Source organism: Cololabis saira, chromosome 20 (assembly GCF_033807715.1).
Source record: "Cololabis saira isolate AMF1-May2022 chromosome 20, fColSai1.1, whole genome shotgun sequence".
In the NCBI taxonomy this organism is placed as follows: Eukaryota; Metazoa; Chordata; class Actinopteri; order Beloniformes; family Belonidae; genus Cololabis; species Cololabis saira.
Genome location: NC_084606.1, coordinates 6138965 through 6156697, shown reverse-complemented (window position 1 = coordinate 6156697; position 17733 = coordinate 6138965). Strand labels below are relative to the sequence as shown.

At 34.5% G+C, this 17733-nt stretch overlaps 1 protein-coding gene across 1 annotated transcript in view; it reads right to left on the bottom strand.

Moving 5' to 3' along the window:
* si:dkeyp-75b4.10 (ladderlectin) overlaps nucleotides 1-5975 on the bottom strand; it is a 6355-nt gene extending 380 nt beyond the window's left edge. The window contains exons 1-4 of the mRNA XM_061710084.1: nucleotides 5609-5975; nucleotides 4812-4903; nucleotides 4595-4729; nucleotides 2552-2657 (exon numbers count right to left, since the gene is read on the bottom strand). Coding sequence (XP_061566068.1) covers nucleotides 2552-2657; nucleotides 4595-4729; nucleotides 4812-4903; nucleotides 5609-5906 — 631 coding nt within the window. The 5' untranslated portion in view covers nucleotides 5907-5975. The remainder of the gene's footprint in view (nucleotides 1-2551; nucleotides 2658-4594; nucleotides 4730-4811; nucleotides 4904-5608) is intronic.
* Between the last annotated feature and the right edge of the window lie 11758 nt (nucleotides 5976-17733).

Here is a 17733-nt window from a genome sequence, read left to right as displayed (position 1 = left end):
GAGCAGGATAATATATCTGTCTAGTTTACATATAAATTATGTATTATTTGTCTCCAGATTGAGTGTTAAATATAATATTCAGATAAAGAAATATTATTTTAAATGCAAGTTTATTTTGAAACCATGCATTGTGCAAACTTAATGAAATTGATATTGACCTACTTTTAATAAAACACGCCATAATGACAAAGCACCATTTTCAACCAAGATTTCCTTATTTGAATATTATATTAAAGGAGCATGAGGCTCCTTTTAAGAAATGAGACTCTCTAGCGCCACCCTTCACCACGACGGCCGTCGGGGGTACTGCAGCCAACAGTGAAGCCGGCACGGGAGAACGGGGAGAACGCGCATGCAGCGTCATGTGACGTCACATCCGCAGGACAGCGCGGGAAATTCGGGACCGAATTGCAGCACATTTTGCAGCACACAGCCTGTTCAAGGGAAAGGAGAGATACACTAGAGGGCTCATTCTTTTGGGTTTGGAACGCTTCATCTGACATTATTACTAGAAAACTTAAAATGTATACGGATTTTTTTCATAAATCCTGCCACAATCCGGCCTCAAGCTCCTTTAAGCATTGAGCACAAGCATTTCAGTCCATAGTAACCAGTTTGATGTTATAATTAAGGAACCAAAATATTAACCATAAGCTCCTTTATTTATGACACATCTGTGCATTATATCAGCAAAACAAAACAATCGCATGAAATTATAGGAGGCTTAGAAGTTCATCTGAAATGCAAAGTCCTCATTTAGAGATTCAAATGAAAAAAGTTTCAGGCCAATCCTAGAAGCCTAATGATGTAAACAAGTCCTCTATAAACGGAGGTTAATAACAAATAATGTGACAAACATTATCACTGTGCAACACTGGCAAAAAATCTGAAGTAGTAAAAAACATCTCCAACAGAGATTAACATGTACAAACACTGTCCAATGAATCATTAACCAACTGAAAAGGCTACCAAGCATCCTAAACTTTTATCAATTAAATAAATGTGATATGTAAACCATGTTAGTTTCGCTTGCCGGCCGGAAGTGACGTCCGATCGATCGGGACAACACTGCTTTCCCACCCTTTTTTGAAATATGACCAGGGGCCACATAAATATGGAAGCATATGAGGAACTATATTCAAATTAAAATGCATTTGCGGAAATGCTTTTTCATTTTAAGAATGTGACCGCATTATTTGAGTCAAAAATGAAATTGATAATATTTAATCCGATTTGCATTTTAATTTTCGTATTCAACACTGCTTATTCTTCTACTTAATTCAAATTAAAAAGAAAAAGACGTTTGAGATTTAATTTTCAAATCATGTCTCAGCAAATAGTTCCCAATATTCAATTTTAAATCTAAAATTTGAAAATTAAAATGCATTTGCAGAAATGCTTTTTCATTTTAAGAATGTAGCTGCATTATTTGAGTCAAAAATAAAATTGATAATATATAATCCGAATTGCATTTTAATTTTATTCTTTACGCTGCACATTTTATGTCATAATCAAAAAGAAAACAAAGAAGACATTGCTTTTTCTTTTTCATGCTCTGCCCGCAAAAAAGGGGACAAAATTCAAAATGAATTCGCAATCCCAGCGGCGCAGGAGAGTGACGTCACGGCTTCTCCTGTTCTCCAGCTGCAGCCCAGAAACCCTGGAAACCGCTCACGTTTTTTAAGGTGACATCGTATTTTGCCGATTTCCCAAAGTCTGTTAGAAAAAGGTCTGATTTCCTACAACTCTAACAGAGTTCTAGATGTCAACATGAGACACAGACAGTAGGCGGCGTTTCTCTACACGGAGCGTTGTTGCCGGGCTGACTCCTCCTATTCAGACACGTGTGTTTGTTTACAACCTATGGAGACCGAAATGCAAAGAGGAGTAATGTTTTCTTTTTGATTATGACATAAAATGTGCAGCGTAAAGAATAAAATTTAAATGCAATTCGGATTATATATTATCAATTTTAGTTTTGACTCAAATAATGCAGCTATATTCTTAAAATGAAAAAGCATTTCTGCAAATGCATTTTAATTTTCAAATTTTAGATTTAAAATTGAATATTGGGAACTATTTGCTGAGGCATGATTTGAAAATTAAATCTCAAACGTCTTTTTCTTTTTAATTTGAATTAAGTACAAGAATGAGCAGTGTTGAATACGAAAATTAAAATGCAATTCGGATTATATATTATCAATTTCATTTTTGACTCAAATAATGCGGGCACATTCTTAAAATGAAAAAGCATTTCCGCAAATGCATTTTAATTTGAATATAGTTCCTCATATGCTTCCATACATAAAAGCTCCTGGCGGGCCGCAAGTGGCCCGCGGGCCACCAGTTGAATACCCCTGATCTACTGAGAGTTCCTGCTGAAGGAACCATCTACTGAGAGTTCCTGTAGGAACCATCTACTGAGAGTTCCTGCTGAAGGAACCATCTACTGAGAGTTCCTGCTGAAGGAACCATCTACTGAGAGTTCCTGCTGAAGGAACCATCTACTGAGGGTTCCTGCTGAAGGAACCATCTACTGAGGGTGTGTTACATTGGTAGTTCATCTTCAGACAGCGCTCCGTCTTCCCACTGCTGTCATCGCTGCCCCAGTTCTCATAGTGAAACTCGGACCCGTCCGTCCACATCCAGAACTCCTGCTGTGGATTCAGACAAACACAAATGCACAACTTCATCAACACACTGAAAAACTGGAATTTTTCCATGTGACTCCTCCCTAACGAGTTTTCAACCTAATAATAAGCTTGTTGTTTAGCTCAGAAATCACTCCTTTATTGATGAGAATCAACTACAATAACAAAAGTACCGATATCATATCTGTGAAAGATAACAATCCTAGAAACCTTATGTGAGATGTGGAAGAATATTATCAAAACCAGTTGAGAAGTCCGCTGTGGTGTAGTGAGTTTTATTCAGTAAGCCGGCGGTGAGCAGACCGACACAGATCAGGTCTGGGTTGGTGTGCCGACCCAGAGTGGTTGGAATCATGACTTTTTATACAGTAAGTTCAAAGCACAAAAGGCAGGAATAAAGAAGCCAAGTGAGAGACAAAAACAATTTACAGTCAGATGTGATCTGTGGCCAAATGCCGTTATTGGGCATTTGGCATGACTGTCACTAAGTTCTAAATTACCCCATAAGGTGTTCACGTGGTTCAAGTCTGTGGCCAGATGAGTTGGTATTAACATATCAGTCAGTCAGGAACTTCATCATAGGGCATTTCCGTGGTTCAAGTCTTTGTTGAAGCCAGTTCCAAGGTGTCGCTCCTGCAGGGGGTAGGAAGCTGGAGTTTCAGGTCAGCCACGGTGTCACAATGCCTCATCAGAGACTTAAGAATCCCGACCTCATTGGGTTTCCTCTCAGTCGTCCCGAATGGAAACCATGCAAAGTCTAACTCTGGAGAGTAAAACTGTTGTTTGAACTTGGTTTGAACGTTTAAAGGACCATGACCTGTTTCTTGCAGCATTTGAGGGACTGCTGGTTCGTGACAGTTTCCAAGCTGGATCCAGGTCGTTATATATGGAGAGAAAAACGACTGAAAACATTTGAATTTGCGTAGCTTTTGATTTGTGCGTGTTATTAGATTTGTGCATGATTTGCTCGAAGTTACGGACAAAATGATTATGAATTCAAAAAGCATCCTACACACACAAATTGTTAAATACACACAAATGGTTTTGAGACTCATCCTCCAAGAAGCCTCACAGATTTGTCCGTGGTGTATTTAAGGTCATCTGAACTTTCATCTGAGTCAAGCGTTATTTCCCTCGATACTTAGTTTCCTCTAAACTTGTAACCAACTGTGAACAATTGTTGGCCTGGATGAGAGAGAATATCTCAGCTTCCCGTGGCTATAACACATTTACTTAATATTAAACTAACTTAAACTAATATTTTATAATTCCTTACATGGACAAATCTGTATTTATGAGCCACACAAATGTAATTAGATGTTTTAAAGCCACGCCCGTTAGGTGGAAAAACTGACAGACAAATTGGGAGGAAAGAAGACATTACCTACCCTAAGTAGGTATACCTACTAATCGAGGGAAATAACGCTGGACTCGGATGAAGCTCAGATGACCAGGCTTTCCACCAGTACCTAAATGCACCACATATGGACAAATCTGTGAGGCTCCTTGGAGGCGTGAAAAGAGTCTCAAAACCATTTTTCCCTATCTACCATCAGTATCAGGCCATTCTTGCGTATTTAACAATTTGTGTGCGTAGGAGGATTTTTGAATTCTTAATTATCGTTTTTGTCCATAACTTCGAACAAGTTTTGCATGCAGAAATCTAATAATACGCAGAAATCTAATAATATGCACAAATAAAGTACTACACACAAATGTTTTAAGTCGATTTTCTTTCCATAATTATATATGTTTGCAGTAATTGACTGGTGTCACTGTGATTTTTAGTTACATAAAGTCAAATATCGACTGCATAACAATGAAAATGTGTGCAGAGTAATATCAGCATGAATAAAATGAAACGTGTCTATCAAGGAACAGAACCCTGTGGAACCCCAAGACTAAGACAAATAAAAGTGATGATAACTGAAATATATCCCTACCCGAACGGCATCGGAGCCTCCAATCCAGGTTTGTGGAAAGTGGTGCGTGTCTCCTCTGGTCAGAGATTGGATGAAGTGGTTCTCCTCGTAGCTGTGGACCGACGCCAGGTTGGCCCGATCGAACTGGCAGTAAAACTACAGGGAACAGGACCAGATTTGACTTACTGCAGAACAGTTGGGGGATCGTTGGCAGTTCGATGCCTCCGTCGGAGCTCACCTCAGCTTCGGCCCACGTCTTTGGAGCGTCGATGAACTGGAAACACTGATGGCCGAATGAAGACCAGCCGGACGGGCAGCCCCCGTCGTTTCCTGTGAAAAACATCAACCCGGTTACGTGTGAGAGGTCATCAGAACGTCCTCCAAGACTATCACAGAGGAGAGAACTTCTCACTATTTCTAAAGTCTAAAATCCTCTCTGGAATCAGGATAAAAATACCCCGGACACATGGTCTAAATTTCTAGGGTGTAAACGCCATCAAACCGTTGACTGTTCAGGAGGGTTTGATGTTTCTCTGTTGACCTGAAACCTGCCGATGTCCCAGTTCTGCTCCCTGTGGAACTGATACTCAACATCTATTGGCTCGTTTGTATTTGGGGTGCGGGGCTTACTGATAGGTTTTATTTTTTTATTTAACCTTTATTTACACAGGCAAGCAATCTAAGAACAAATTCTGTCTCTTTACAAATGCAGCCTGAACAAAGAGCATAAGCACTTTGAGGGGAGAGCGGAAGGGGAGTGCTAGAAATAAAAACTACGTTATGTAAAATTGCATAATAACGATCAACAAAGGTCCAGTATTTCACATTTTCACAGTCATGTCCGTTACAGAGATTTTTAAAGACTGTTTTCCTTAAGACAGTTTCTGTTCTGGTCCCTGTGGAGCTGTTATTCAACATCTATTGGCTCATTTGTATATGAGGGTCGGGGCTTACCGCTAGGTCAAGTGCTTCAGGTCTACACCAGCAAATCTACATGCCAATACTTTGGGAGAGAACTGGGCCCCAGTAACTCACCACAGTCAGGTGGCATGACCCCCGGCAGGACACTGGTGTGGAGAATGTCCTCTCCAGTGATGGTGTCCACGCACCAGCAGTACCCGGTCGATCCCGAGCACTGCAGCGGCAGGAAGTTCCCGTAGGCGTCGCACTCTGGGCAGAAGGCTCCGATGAGGTGGGTGCAGTGCTGCCTTGAGTAGTCGCAGAGGCCCCCCCCTCCGCCCGCATGGTGCCTGGTGAGGGTGGAGTTGATGGGCCCGGCTCGACTCGCGCTCAGAATGGAGAGCAGCAGAGTCAACGCGCCGAGCAGCTTCATGGCGGAGATGACGGCGAAGCTGAGGACAGTTGATGAGTTTGAGAGTGAAATCCAAAGAGAACTGGACCAGCTGGAGGGCGTCTCTGACCTGGACGCTCCCGCTGCTCGTCCTCCTTTTATCCTGCACATTTCTGCCCTTATTTCTTTACCAGAACAGGCGCTTTGAGGTCAAACAGCACAAAGACGAGGAGCCTTTTCAGCTCGGATCACCGTGGCTTTCCTCGTTCATCTTTTGTATGGCTGTAAGTGATCCACCGAGACTGGAGAGTTTCAGGTGTCATCATTTTTATATCACCTTCACTGCATTGTTGAAAGTGTTCCGGTTCCTGGGATCAGAAATCCGCCCTGCTGCCGGGTCTCGGCGGTTCCCTGTCCGACCCAAGCCCAGTCTCATCTTACAGCTTTGTGTTATTCCACCAATATCGGGTTGGATGCGACAGGAAAACATCATCTTCCACATGGAACCAAAGCTAGAAAACACAGTGACTTTGATCAAGTATCACTTCAAATATAAATCATTGATCCCAAATCCCCTGGTTCAATGATCAATCACCAATAACTGAAATAACTTGAAAGGGTGGTTCCCGCACAACTACAGTCCCACCATGACACAAACAACGTCCATGAACAATTCCAATCCTGCTTCCGTCCTAAACACAGCACTGAAACAGTCCCGGTCAAAATCACTAATGACCTCCTCCGTGCAGTCGACTCTGGACTACTCACCATCCTCATCCTCCTGGACCTCAGCGCAGCATTCAACAACTTCTTCCACCTCTACAACATCTCCAGACTACGCCCATCACTGTCGCAATCGAGCCCTGAAATCCTGGTTCACGCCTTTGCCACCTCCCGCATCAACTACTGCAATGCCCTCCTCAGCGGACTCCCCACCAAACTCATTAACAGTCTGCAAATCGTCCAGAACTCGGATTATCACCCGCACCAAGTCATCTGACCACATCACCCCTATTCTCATCCAACTTCACTGGCTCCCGGTACAACACCGCATCCACTAAAAAAACCTCCTCCTCACTTACAAAGCTCTCCACCATCTTGCCCCCACTTACCTCTCTGACCCCCTGCAAGAATACAGGTCCCCACGCACCCTCTGCTCAAACTCTGCTGGACTACTCACCATCCCCACATCACGCCTCAGCACCATGGGTGCCCCATGGGTGCCCAAGCCTTCAGCTGCTCGGCACCCAGACTATGGAACTCCCTCCCCCCAGACTTTCAGACTCCATAGTAACCTTCAAATCCAAACTCAAAACTCACCTTTTCAAACTGGCCTTGTGTGTGAGGTGACTGTCCATCCATCCATCACCATTCATCCATCCATCACCATTCATCCATCCATCATCGATCGTTCATCCATCCATCCATCCATCATCCATCCATCCATCCATCCATGCATCATCCATCCATCCATCCATCCATCCATCCATCCATCCATCCATCCATCCATCCATCCATCCATCCATCCATCCATCCATCCATCCATCCATCCATCCATCCATCATCCATCCAGTGCCACAGAGAACTAGATTTGTATTAATGTGTCAACAAAGGTCCAGTATTTCACCTTTTTACCATCATGTCTGTTACAGAGATTTTTAAAGACTGTTTTTCTTAAGACAGTTTCTGTCAGGAGTTAGAAGCTACGTTTCGTCCAACGTCCATAGTCAACTGAAGTTTAAACATAAATCAATCAATCAATCAATCTTTATTTCTAAAGCCCTTTACAACACACAGGGTGACCAAAGTGCTTTCCATTAAAATCACATTAAAACAAAACAATTTAAAAACAACATAATAAAACCATTAAAATTAAATTAAGAATATATCACATCAATACTATGTATTAAAAGCCAGTCTAAACAACCAGGTTTTCAGTTTGGATTTAAAAACCCCCTAAGTCAGTGATGGTGCGCATTTCTGGGGGCAGCTTATTCCAGAGTCTGGTCCAGCTACCGAGAAGGCCCGATCACCCCAGAGTTTAGTCCTGGTCCTGGGGACTTCCAGCAGGAGCTGATTTGAGGACCGTAGGCCTCTAGTGGAGTTCTGAACTCGCACTTGTTCACATAAACACAGGGGCATTGAGGGCTTTAAAAACAAAGATTAACATTTTAAAATCAATTCTAAAAGAAACAGGAAGCCAGTGAAGAGCAAATAAAACCGGAGTGATGTGTTCGCAACATTGAGTATTAGTTAAAAAACGTGCAGCGGCATTCTGAACAAGCTGAAGACGGCTAAGAGAAGACTTGGAGACACCAACATACAAAGCATTGCAATAGTCAATTCTCGAGCTTATAAAAGCATGAATGTTTTTTTCCAAGTCTGCACGATTTAAGAATGGTTTTACTTTTGTTAAACACCCGTAACTGATAAAAACTGGTCCTGACCACGCTGTCAATTTGCTTGTCAAATTTTAAGCTGCTATCAAAAATAACTCCAAGATTCCTCACAGAAGTTTTCACTTTAAAAGATAGATCACCAGAGTGTGCTGAATCACCAAAGAAAATACATTCTGTTTTACCTTCATTTAAGTGCAGAAAATTTCGCCCCAACCACATTTTAATTTCTGCAATGCAGTCAGAAAGGGTTTGAAGAGCATCACTTTTGTTTGGGAGCACAGGAAGATAAATTTGCAGGTCATCTGCATAGCAGTGAAAAGATAGGTTGTGCCTGGCTATGATAGAGCCCAAAGGCAACATGTAAAGTGAAAACAATAAAGGGCCCAGTACGGAGCCTTGGGGCACACCACAGAACAAAGGAGCAGCAGAGGAGGACAGGTCGCCGATCATTACAGAAAAACTTCTGTTTGTCAGGTACAATTTAAACCATTTCAGCGCTGTGCCACGAATACCAGCACACTGATTAAGGCGAGACAAGAGGATTGAATGATCCACTGTATCAAATGCCGCTGTCAGGTCTAACAAAACTAAAACAACAAGACATTTGGCATCAACGGAAAGGGCAATGTCATTATGCACTTTCAACAGTGCGGACTCAGTGCTATGCCTTGTCCTGAACCCAGACTTTCAAGAACACAGTTATTTTCTAAAAACGATTACAGTTGAGTAAAAACAATTCTCAAAAAAAATAAGGTTTTTATATCCGACCCTGTGTTTCCAATGCTGCTTTTGTAGCTCAAGTTACAAGTAACTAAAAACCAGAGTTATGGGAAGGTGAGAGACAAAGACACACGGCGAACCAACAACAAAGGTGATGTAAAAGTGATGAAACCCAAAACTGATCCTGATTAAAACCATCGGAAGAGAAAAAGCTGCTGTAATGACGAGGTCGAAGACGAGAGACAAAACTAAGGCTCGTCTTTGTTGGTGTAATACATGATCGCAGGACATTCAGATAAAGGTTTAACACTCTTATTACATCTTCTTTATCCCAGTCATACTGCACATTTGTTCATAATGTTCACGTTTATGAGCTTAGAGTCATGTATAAATCTGACAGTCCATGGATAGGGAGTCCAGGGATAACAAAGATATTGAGTGACTAGATGTATTTATAACGTACGAGTATTAGGGCCAAACTAAGACAAAAAAAAAAAGGAAATTACGAGAATAAAGTTTTAACATTACGACAAAAAAGTCATAATGTTTCGAGAATAAAGTCATAATATTACGAGAATAAAGTCATAATATTACGAGAATAAAGTCTTAATATTACGAGAATAAAGTCGTAATATTATGAGAATAAAGTCGTACTTTACGAGAATAAAGTTGTAATATAACGAGAATAAAGTCGTAATATTACGAGAATAAAGTCATAATATTATGAGAATAAAGTCGTAATATTATGAGAATAAAGTCTCAATATTACGAGAATAAAGTCGTACTTTACGAGAATAAAGTTGTAATATAACGAGAATAAAGTCGTAATATTACGAGAATAAAGTCATAATATTATGAGAATAAAGTCGTAATATTACGAGAATAAAGTCATAATATTATGAGAATAAAGTCGTAATATTATGAGAATAAAGTCTCAATATTACGAGAATAAAGTCGTACTTTACGAGAATAAAGTTGTAATATAACGAGAATAAAGTCGTAATATTACGAGAATAAAGTCATAATATTATGAGAATAAAGTCGTAATATTATGAGAATAAAGTCTCAATATTACGAGAATAAAGTCGTACTTTACGAGAATAAAGTTGTAATATAACGAGAATAAAGTCATAATATTATGAGAATAAAGTCGTAATATTACGAGAATTAAGTTGTAATATTACGAGAATAAAGTCGTAATATTACGGTAATTTATGAGAACTCTAACAGGAAGAGCACATACGTATTTTGTAGCAGAGGAGCTGTCTGGTATAGTATAGTATAGTATAGTATAGTATAGTATAGTATAGTACAGTACAGTATAGTACAGTATAGTATAGTATAGTATAGTATAGTATAGTATAGTATAATATAGTATAGTATAGTATAGTATAGTATAATATAGTATAGTATAGTATAGTATAGTATAGTATAATATAATATAGTATAGTATAGTATAGTATAATATAGTATAGTATAGTATAGTATAGTATAGTATAGTATAATATAGTATAGTATAGTATAGTATAGTATAGTATAATATAGTATAGTATAGTATAATATAGTATAGTATAGTATAGTATAGTATAGTATAATATAGTATAGTATAGTACAGTATAGTATAGTATAGTACAGTATAGTATAGTATAGTATAGTATAATATAATATAGTATAGTATAGTATAGTATAATATAGTATAGTATAGTATAGTATAGTATAGTATAATATAGTATAGTATAGTATAGTATAGTATAGTATAATATAGTATAGTATAGTACAGTATAGTATAGTATAGTACAGTATAGTATAGTATAGTATAGTATAGTATAGTATAGTATAGTATAATATAGTATAGTATAGTATAATATAATATAGTATAGTATAATATAGTATAGTATAGTATAGTATAATATAATATAGTATAGTATAATATAGTATAGTATAGTATAGTATAGTATAGTATAATATAGTATAGTATAGTATAGTATAATATAGTATAGTATAGTATAGTATAGTATAGTATAATATAGTATAGTATAATATAGTATAGTATAGTATAGTATAGTATAGTATAGTATAATATAGTATAGTATAGTATAGTATAGTATAATATAATATAGTATAGTATAATATAGTATAGTATAGTATAGTATAATATAGTATAGTATAGTACAGTATAGTATAGTATAGTACAGTATAGTATAGTATAGTATAGTATAGTATAGTATAGTATAATATAGTATAGTATAGTATAATATAATATAGTATAGTATAATATAGTATAGTATAGTATAGTATAGTATAGTATAATATAATATAGTATAGTATAATATAGTATAGTATAATATAGTATAGTATAGTATAGTATAATATAGTATAGTATAGTATAGTATAGTATAGTATAGTATAATATAGTATAGTATAGTATAGTATAGTATAGTATAATATAGTATAGTATAGTACAGTATAGTATAGTATAGTATAATATAGTATAGTATAGTATAGTATAGTATAATATAGTATAGTATAGTATAGTATAGTATAGTATAATATAGTATAGTATAGTATAGTATAGTATAATATAATATAGTATAGTATAATATAGTATAGTATAGTATAGTATAGTATAGTATAGTATAGTATAGTATAGTATAATATAATATAGTATAGTATAATATAGTATAGTATAATATAGTATAGTATAGTATAGTATAGTACAGTATAGTATAGTATAGTACAGTATAGTATAGTATAGTATAGTATAGTATAGTATAGTATAATATAGTATAGTATAGTATAATATAATATAGTATAGTATAATATAGTATAGTATAGTATAGTATAGTATAGTATAATATAATATAGTATAGTATAATATAGTATAGTATAATATAGTATAGTATAGTATAGTATAATATAGTATAGTATAGTATAGTATAGTATAGTATAATATAGTATAGTATAGTACAGTATAGTATAGTATAGTATAATATAGTATAGTATAGTATAGTATAGTATAGTATAGTATAATATAGTATAGTATAGTATAGTATAGTATAGTATAATATAGTATAGTATAGTATAGTATAGTATAGTATAGTATAGTATAATATAGTATAGTATAGTATAGTATAGTATAATATAGTATAGTATAGTATAGTATAGTATAATATAATATAGTATAGTATAATATAGTATAGTATAATATAGTATAGTATAGTATAGTATAGTATAGTATAATATAGTATAGTATAGTATAGTATAGTATAATATAATATAGTATAGTATAATATAGTATAGTATAGTATAATATAGTATAGTATAGTATAGTATAATATAGTATAATATAGTATAGTATAGTATAGTATAATATAGTATAGTTTAGTATAGTATAATATAGTATAGTATAGTATAGTATAGTATAGTATAATATAGTATAGTATAGTATAGTATAGTATAATATAGTATAATATAGTATAGTATAGTATAGTATAATATAGTATAGTTTAGTATAGTATAATATAGTATAGTATAGTATAGTATAGTATAGTATAATATAGTATAGTATAGTATAGTATAGTATAGTATAGTATAGTATAGTATAATATAGTATAGTATAGTATAGTATAGTATAGTATAGTATAGTATAATATAGTATAGTATAGTATAATATAGTATAGTATAGTATAATATAGTATAGTATAGTATAATATAATATAGTATAGTATAATATAGTATAGTATAGTATAGTATAGTATAGTATAATATAGTATAGTATAGTATAGTATAATATAGTATAGTATAATATAGTATAGTATAGTATAGTATAGTATAGTATAGTATAATATAGTATAGTATAGTATAGTATAGTATAATATAATATAGTATAGTATAATATAGTATAGTATAGTATAGTATAATATAGTATAGTATAGTACAGTATAGTATAGTATAGTACAGTATAGTATAGTATAGTATAGTATAGTATAGTATAGTATAATATAGTATAGTATAGTATAATATAATATAGTATAGTATAATATAGTATAGTATAGTATAGTATAGTATAGTATAATATAATATAGTATAGTATAATATAGTATAGTATAATATAGTATAGTATAGTATAGTATAATATAGTATAGTATAGTATAGTATAGTATAGTATAGTATAGTATAGTATAATATAGTATAGTATAGTATAGTATAGTATAGTATAATATAGTATAGTATAGTACAGTATAGTATAGTATAGTATAATATAGTATAGTATAGTATAGTATAGTATAGTATAGTATAATATAGTATAGTATAGTATAGTATAGTATAGTATAGTATAATATAGTATAGTATAGTATAGTATAGTATAATATAATATAGTATAGTATAATATAGTATAGTATAGTATAGTATAGTATAGTATAATATAGTATAGTATAGTATAGTATAGTATAATATAATATAGTATAGTATAATATAGTATAGTATAATATAGTATAGTATAGTATAGTACAGTATAGTATAGTATAGTACAGTATAGTATAGTATAGTATAGTATAGTATAGTATAGTATAGTATAGTATAATATAGTATAGTATAGTATAATATAATATAGTATAGTATAATATAGTATAGTATAGTATAGTATAGTATAGTATAATATAATATAGTATAGTATAATATAGTATAGTATAATATAGTATAGTATAGTATAGTATAATATAGTATAGTATAGTATAGTATAGTATAGTATAATATAGTATAGTATAGTACAGTATAGTATAGTATAGTATAATATAGTATAGTATAGTATAGTATAGTATAGTATAGTATAATATAGTATAGTATAGTATAGTATAGTATAGTATAATATAGTATAGTATAGTATAGTATAGTATAGTATAGTATAGTATAGTATAATATAGTATAGTATAGTATAGTATAGTATAATATAGTATAGTATAGTATAGTATAGTATAATATAATATAGTATAGTATAATATAGTATAGTATAATATAGTATAGTATAGTATAGTATAGTATAGTATAATATAGTATAGTATAGTATAGTATAGTATAATATAATATAGTATAGTATAATATAGTATAGTATAGTATAATATAGTATAGTATAGTATAGTATAATATAGTATAATATAGTATAGTATAGTATAGTATAATATAGTATAGTTTAGTATAGTATAATATAGTATAGTATAGTATAGTATAGTATAGTATAATATAGTATAGTATAGTATAGTATAATATAGTATAATATAGTATAGTATAGTATAGTATAATATAGTATAGTTTAGTATAGTATAATATAGTATAGTATAGTATAGTATAGTATAGTATAATATAGTATAGTATAGTATAGTATAGTATAGTATAGTATAGTATAATATAGTATAGTATAGTATAGTATAGTATAGTATAGTATAGTATAATATAGTATAGTATAGTATAGTATAATATAGTATAGTATAGTATAATATAGTATAGTATAGTATAATATAATATAGTATAGTATAATATAGTATAGTATAGTATAGTATAGTATAGTATAATATAGTATAGTATAGTATAGTATAATATAGTATAGTATAGTATAGTATAATATAGTATAGTATAGTATAGTATAGTATAATATAGTATAGTATAGTACAGTATAGTATACTGGTTCCATCTGCTTCCTATTCAAAGAGGTTTTGTTGTTTCTCAGGAAACAACGAGGATGATCAGAAAGATTTTCCTCTTCCACAAAAGACGCAATTTCTTCCAAGTCTGTGTGGTTCCTTCTTTGAAATGGACGCAGTCGTTTTCACAATTGTTTTAAAGTCCTTATACTGATAATAATTCAATGCTGATGTGCCAAAAGAATACGTTTTCCTTATTTGTGAAACCGATACCAAAATATAACTTCACAAGATGCTCAATATTCCTCATTTTAACACAGGGAGAAACAACAAAACCTCTTTGAATGGCAGCAGATGTAACTATACTATACTATACTATACTATACTATACTATACTATACTATACCAGACAGCTCCTCTGCCACAAAATACGTATGTGCTCTTCCTGTTAGAGTATAAATTACCACTTTATTCTCGTAATATTACGACTTTATTCTTGCAACATTCAGATTTTATTGTCGTAATTTTACTACTTTTTTTCATTATATTATGACTTTATTCTCGTAATTTCCAATTTTTTCTATTTTTTTTTGTCTTAGTTTGGCCCTAATACTCCGTCATAAAAAGGTGCTCTGTTTTAATGATCAAAAATACTTCTTTACAACTTCTTCAAAAGTAATCTGATCCACTGGGCTGTAAATATAAACTAAAGCAGCATGTGACACATGAGGCCGCCCAGCAAAGATAACTGTGACACGTTTACGAGTCGGCGGTTCTCCTCCTCTATTGGTCCTTGGAGCCTCGTTGTTGCAGAGGTTCTCGTTCGAGGAGTCAAAGAAAGTGAAATTTAAAAAACTACAAAACTCAGACTTTAGTCCTGAAATCTCTTCCAACCAAACCGTCCCGGTTCAGTTTTCTTCCAACCGTGATGTCCCGGACTTCAACATCTGAGAGGTTCAGGGGAGGTCTCTGCAACCGTGCTTGAACCCGAGGCTCTGAGATGGAGTTGTAGGGTTCTTCTTCGTATTTTCCTGAACATAATATGGACTGATCTTTGACCTGGGGCTAAACTGTCCCTGATGTGCACTTCTGGGAAGACGGACAACTGCTGACCTCCAGGTTGTGCTGAAATAGTTTCACAACCCCTTTCCAAACTGACATGCGGCAAAAACTGCTTCTCTAAGACCACTTTCTCATGTCTTTCCCATCAGCAGGTTTCTGCCTCCTAATGAACTTTGGTTCCACTCTCTCAGCTCGTCTGGTTCTGTGGGTTTCTCTGAGACCGAAGCGTCCGATAAAAGTTATGTCATGATAAATGATAAATGTCATATTGTGTGGAGGTTTGGGGGAATACGTATAGAACTTATATAGACCCTATAGTTAAACTCCAGAAAAGAGCTGTAAGAATAATAAATAAAGTTTCTTATCGTGACACTACTAATAAATTATTTGTAGAGTCATGCATATTAAAATTCATAGATTGTATATTTAAAAACATTAGAAATTTTGTTTCGGGTTAAGAATAATAGCCTTCCTGCTTGTTTTCAGCATTTCTTTAAATTAAGAGAAACAAATTATAATTTAAGAAGGCTGCAGATCTTTGAAATATGTCGTGTGAGGACTAATTAAATTAGATAAGACTAACTTAAATATAGATGTGTTTCATTTTTGGGAGTCAAATTATGGAATCAACTTAGTGATGAAGTGAAACTGTGTAAATCTCTGTTGAATTTTAAAAAAATATTGAAAAGTAAAATAATTAAGGATTACAATGCTAAATGATTGGAGTATAATTTGGTTAAGCAGAACAATTTAAAGGGAAATTTATCTTTTGTTTCTTTTCATATTGCAGATAATCTGGGTTTTCTGTTGGAAAGTACAGGGTAGGCAAATATAAGCTTTGGCTTCAGCCTATTCCTTTTTCGGTTACAGAGTTTATTATTATTTTTTGTGTGAAACTGATGAGTGTAAACTGAAAGTGTTTTGTCATTTACACACACACACACACACACACACACACACAGTTTGAATTGCAAATAATGTAATGTAACCGAAATAAACAATTCATTCATTCAAATGTGTCAGAACTCCTTCGGTTTATCTCTACCCGACTTTCAGTACTATTACTGGTCGGCCAATATACAGTACGTGCTATGTTATATTGGCTTAACCCAGTGGTGGCCAACCAGTCAGAGTCTAAGAGCCACAATTGATAACTGTGTTACTGCAAAGAGCCCCATCGTCCACATGCACACATCAACTACCCATGATCCCTCACTCCCTCCTCTCTCTGAGACAAAAAAAATACCATTATAAAACAGAAAGGTGAAATCCTGCAATCTGATTGGTTGTTAACTGTGGTATAATGAGCATATTATTTTTCATTCCAATGGATACAGTATACTGTTTATGTTTCGTAATTATATATTTTTTACTTTTTTTTACCCCTTCCCTGCATGTGCGTGTTGAGTGTACTGCTGCTGCACAAAGAGAATTTCCCCATTGAGGGAGAAATAAAAGATGTCACACCGCGGCCACTTGCCCTTTCACCTGTGTCACCAGTCTGATGTCTCCCCTGATTCCCTGATTGTTTCCACCTGTGTCACCAGTCTGATGTCTCCCCTGATTCCCTGATTGTTTCCACCTGTGTCACCAGTCTGACGTCTCCCCTGATTCCCTGATTGTTTCCACCTGTGTCACCAGTCTGACGTCTCCCCTGATTCCCTGATTGTTTCCACCTGTGTCACCAGTCTGATGTCTCCCCTGATTCCCTGATTGTTTCCTCCTGTGTCACCAGTCTGACGTCTCCCCTGATTCCCTGATTGTTTCCACCTGTGTCACCAGTCTGATGTCTCCCCTGATTCCCTGATTGTTTCCTCCTGTGTCACCAGTCTGATGTCTCCCCTGATTCCCTGATTGTTTCCTCCTGTGTCACCAGTCTGACGTCTCCCCTGATTCCCTGATTGTTTCCACCTGTGTCACCAGTCTGATGTCTCCCCTGATTCCCTGATTGTTTCCACCTGTGTCACCAGTCTGATGTCTCCCCTGATTCCCTGATTGTTTCCACCTGAGTCACCGGTCTGATGTCTCCCCTGATTCCCTGATTGTTTC